This window comes from Aphanomyces astaci (genome assembly GCF_000520075.1).
Source record: "Aphanomyces astaci strain APO3 unplaced genomic scaffold supercont1.3, whole genome shotgun sequence".
Taxonomy (NCBI): Eukaryota; Oomycota; class Saprolegniomycetes; order Saprolegniales; family Verrucalvaceae; genus Aphanomyces; species Aphanomyces astaci.
Window position 1 is genome coordinate 1,408,223 of NW_009798266.1, and position 4,067 is coordinate 1,412,289.

General features: G+C 49.3%; 1 protein-coding gene across 1 annotated transcript; it reads right to left on the bottom strand.

The window, feature by feature from the left end:
- Positions 1 to 3,754: 3,754 nt before the first annotated feature.
- Positions 3,755 to 4,023, bottom strand: H257_02072 (hypothetical protein; the record flags this gene model as incomplete). Its single annotated transcript, XM_009825563.1, has 2 exons — positions 3,755 to 3,936; positions 3,990 to 4,023. 2 exons carry the CDS (start codon positions 4,021 to 4,023, stop codon positions 3,755 to 3,757), a joined length of 216 nt encoding a protein of 71 aa, XP_009823865.1.
- Between the last annotated feature and the right edge of the window lie 44 nt (positions 4,024 to 4,067).

Sequence of the window (4,067 nt, forward strand, 5' to 3'; positions counted from 1 at the left end):
TCCCCTCACGATTGTCTTCCTCCAATAGCCACTCGGTCTTCAGCATGGCCTTGAGAGGTCCCATCACACCAACACCAAGTGGTTGGCAACGACTCGTTGAATTGGCCGGCAGCGGCTCCACAACGCTGAACATCGCTTCGGCCACTTTGTCGTGCGACTCTTCCGACACATGGCACTTTAAATTATCCACTAACAGAACAGACGCGTCTTCGACACATGAGGCCAACACGTCATCGAGGTACATAGACCAAATGCGCTCGTCCATCCACGCATTCTTCTGGACTGCGTAGTGATGGCCAGCCGGGTATGACTCGAGCTCCTGCTTTTCGATAGTGCCACCTAGTTGGCCCTTGACGATGAACAACAGAGGCAACTTGGTTCCTAATCATTCGTTTAGAATACGAGTATCTCGCGCAAAGGTGTACCGTCCGCTCGGATGGTCAGGACCGCGGTCAGCCGTGGTGAGTGTTTCTCGCCGGTGGAAACCTTGCTCGATGTACCCACCTCGGCCAGCGTCTTGCCAGGTGGCATGTCAAAGTACACGGCGGTCTCGTCAACATTGATGATGTTGCTGTGGTCGTAGTGGCCATATCTGTCCCAGAACGACGCGGCATAACCCAGCCACACGTCATCGAGAACTTTTTGCGTCAGCTTGCTGGCGCATGGCGTTCGGTGGTGAAAGCGAAGACGTTCTGCGAAGCGAAGGAGCAAGCACCGGAAGGACTGGAACCCGACAATTTCGTTCTTCTTGGTCGACAGGTACTCCACCAGCCACGCATGAAGGTTTTTCTTGGCCCATGTCATCATGTGGAAGACGCGCACATAGCGCTCGTCGTTCCGGCGGGAACGCATGAACTCGAGAAGGGCGGGTCCGAAGGGAATGAGTTGCTTGTGGCCTTGGCCACCGATGGTTGCGAGCCGGCTGTGGCGCTTGCTCGTCATGATCTTGTCCTCTCTCGCCCGCCACGCTCCTCAAGTTGATGGCTTGATGTTGTTCTCGCGGCAGAATTGGCGCTCGCTGGTGACATTCGACACGTGGAACTTGACCAGGAGGGCCTTCCGTTGCCCATTGTTGTACCTCTGGTACATGTTGGTGCGGCTTTGACTTTGAAGTCAAACGTGATGAAACGCGTTTCGTTCAAATATTTGAAACTAGCCAATTACAATCAAGCTACTCTGTGATTGGCCCGCGCAATTGAATCAAATTTTGTCCAATCCAGCGTGTTTATTCTACTTCGCCACAAATGTGATTTTTTGTATTTCGGGACAGTGGCACTGTCCCGATTTTACCGCAAAGCACTGTATCGAATTTTTTAGGTTCCATTGTGAGAAGGTACAATTCGACGCGAACACCCGGCCACCATCACCGGTACTGGTATTCAAGGAAACTACTACACCTGCGTACTACTACGTACTCGGAGTATTGTCGATTTGATACAAATTTAGGGAGGGGGTGCAATCGAATCGCGCCGACCAAACTGATCCAAAATCGATCTGATTGGTTGAATTTCATTGACAAGGTTTTGATTGGCCATTAATTTTGAGCTCATCTGAAGTAGCCAATCAAATCGATTTAAATTCCAACGAGAAACCACGCCACAAGACGAAATTTCACTCGAAAGCACAATAGTACTGTATGTTCTACTGTAGTTTACAGTTAATCACTCCAAATACTGTAATCACTCCAAAAAGTACAGCTGCTGTTTTTTCGAGAGGATTAGTCAAACAAAACGAGCAAATCCAATGCAAAGACTAAACAAGTAGCTCATCCTCATTTTCTTCAGCATTCATTCAGAAACCAATACAAGAAGCATTCTGCAACACGCGCAGTCCCCTTAACCACTCCTTGCCTTACATCAGTCGATAAGGAGCGATCGTAGGCGATCTTGCGTTTTGAACCATGCTTCGACGCGATGAAAATGAGCGGGACCATCTCATGGAATACTCATGGAATACTCCTACAGTACAAGTCTCACATCACTACTGTACTTAAATTTGAGTATTTCTTACTACTACAGTGCGCGCCACATGGATAGGACACCCTGGTTTTTCGAAGGACCCAAGAGATAAAATGCACGTCCAGCGAAACAAAATATACCAAAATTACGCATTTGATTGGTCCGTTTGTTTGGCGCTTGATTCAGGTCAAAATATTCAAACCAAGCCGAGTTATGCCGCGAAAACTGAATTTGAGGGGCGACAACCAGATAGGACACCTGACTTTCAAACCCACCCTGAGCTGGTTCAAGGCAATCCTTGCACGTACAAGGAGTAAGCGTCAATAAAGAACCCTTTGACAAGCGTTGCCTTGCGTTTCCAAGCCCAACAACCATGGGCAGAGCCGCGCAACTTACTGAGTACGAACAAGGCAGTGCTTTGGCGTTTTGGAAGGCCGAGTGATCGGTCAAGAGCATTGCCGCCACCCTGGGCCGTTCCAGGAATGTCGTTGCAAGTTTCCTTCGGTCGCCCGACACGTACGGGACCAACTACATCACCCCAAAGGCCACAAAAGTGACGGAACGTGCACGCCGCCAACTGATCAAACACGCCTAGACGACCGGCTGCTCTGCCAGGCAGCTCAAAGCGCACGTTCCATTGGATGTCTCGCTAAGGACTTACCAAAGAATCCTACACCAAACCGTGTTCTTGAAGTACACGAAGCGTCAGCACGCGCCCAAGCTTCTTCAGCGGCACAAGGACGCGCGGCTCAAGTACGCCGAAGGACATCTCACGAAACCACCAGAATGGGACAATGTGGTGTGATCCGACGAGAAAAAGTTCAATCTAGATGGCCCCGATGGCTTCCAATTCTATTTACATGACCTTCGCCACGATAAGGACCAATTTTTCACCCGGCACAGAGGCGGAGGGCAGTTGCATGGTTTGGGCAGCATTTTCCTGTCACGGAAAGTCGGAGATTGCGTTTCTGGAAGGCTCGCAAACAGGTGACAAGTATATCGACACGTTGTCGAACTTTTTGTTTCCATTTGGCCATGAAATATATGGCGGACGTTTTGTATTTATGCAAGACAACGCCAGTATTCATCGTGCCAAGCCGGTCATGGAGTTTCTGGACGAGCAAGATGTGGTCATTTTTGACCATCCTGCGCTCTCGCCGGATTTAAACCCCATTGAAAATGTTTGGGGTGTTCTGGCTCGCCAAGTTTACCTTAATGGTAAGCAGTTTGTGTCCGTGGACGACCTGAAGGTTGCCATCAAGGGCGAGTGGGGGGAAATTTCCCAAAACTACTTGCAGGACCTTGTCAAGTCGATGCCAAAGCGCTGTGTGCGTGTGATCCAAGCTAAAGGAGGCAAGACTAAATATTAAATACAAAACTTTGTGCTGCCAGGACATATTTCGTTGTAAACTTCTTGGGTGTCCTATCCTGATGTCGCACCCCAAATAGTTGTTTGTGTCATAATTTGATCAGTACGCTTTGTAATTGTCTGCATCTTCACTTAATTGATCTCGCCATGGCTGTCAATTGACTTCCTCCTCGCTTGGGCTGCAGATCAGCACAACTGCCATCCACTACTACAGAAAACCAGGGTGTCCTATCCATGTGGCGCGCACTGTATTACTGTACTGGTACTGCCATTGACAGCGTTAAATGTCGGTTACGTGGCGGTTACAGTGTTGGTCAGATAATAACTGGTAGTAATAGTATTACGACAAAGTCGGTACAGCACATGAAATGGCGCACGATCAACGCAAATGTACTCCAGTATAACATGAAGATTCTACAATTTAACCCTAATAACGCTGGTACGACGGACGGGTAGACAACGACGATCGGGGTGGGGAATGTCTGTCGACCTGCTCGTAATCCGCCAACAAGTCCATTTGGTTGCTTGGGGGGGTCACAGACAAATCGTACAGTCGTATCATCGAACTGACGCGGGGGTACTGTTGCGAGGGCGACTCAAACAGTACCGCTACACAAACCACGTTATCACACAAACGTTGTCGCATGACGAAAACGACATACTGCCTCGAAGTGGGTGGAGCACATTGGGTTGCATTTTCGGTCTGCGTGGTGTGTCGTTGAACTTGACCAGTTGGTTGG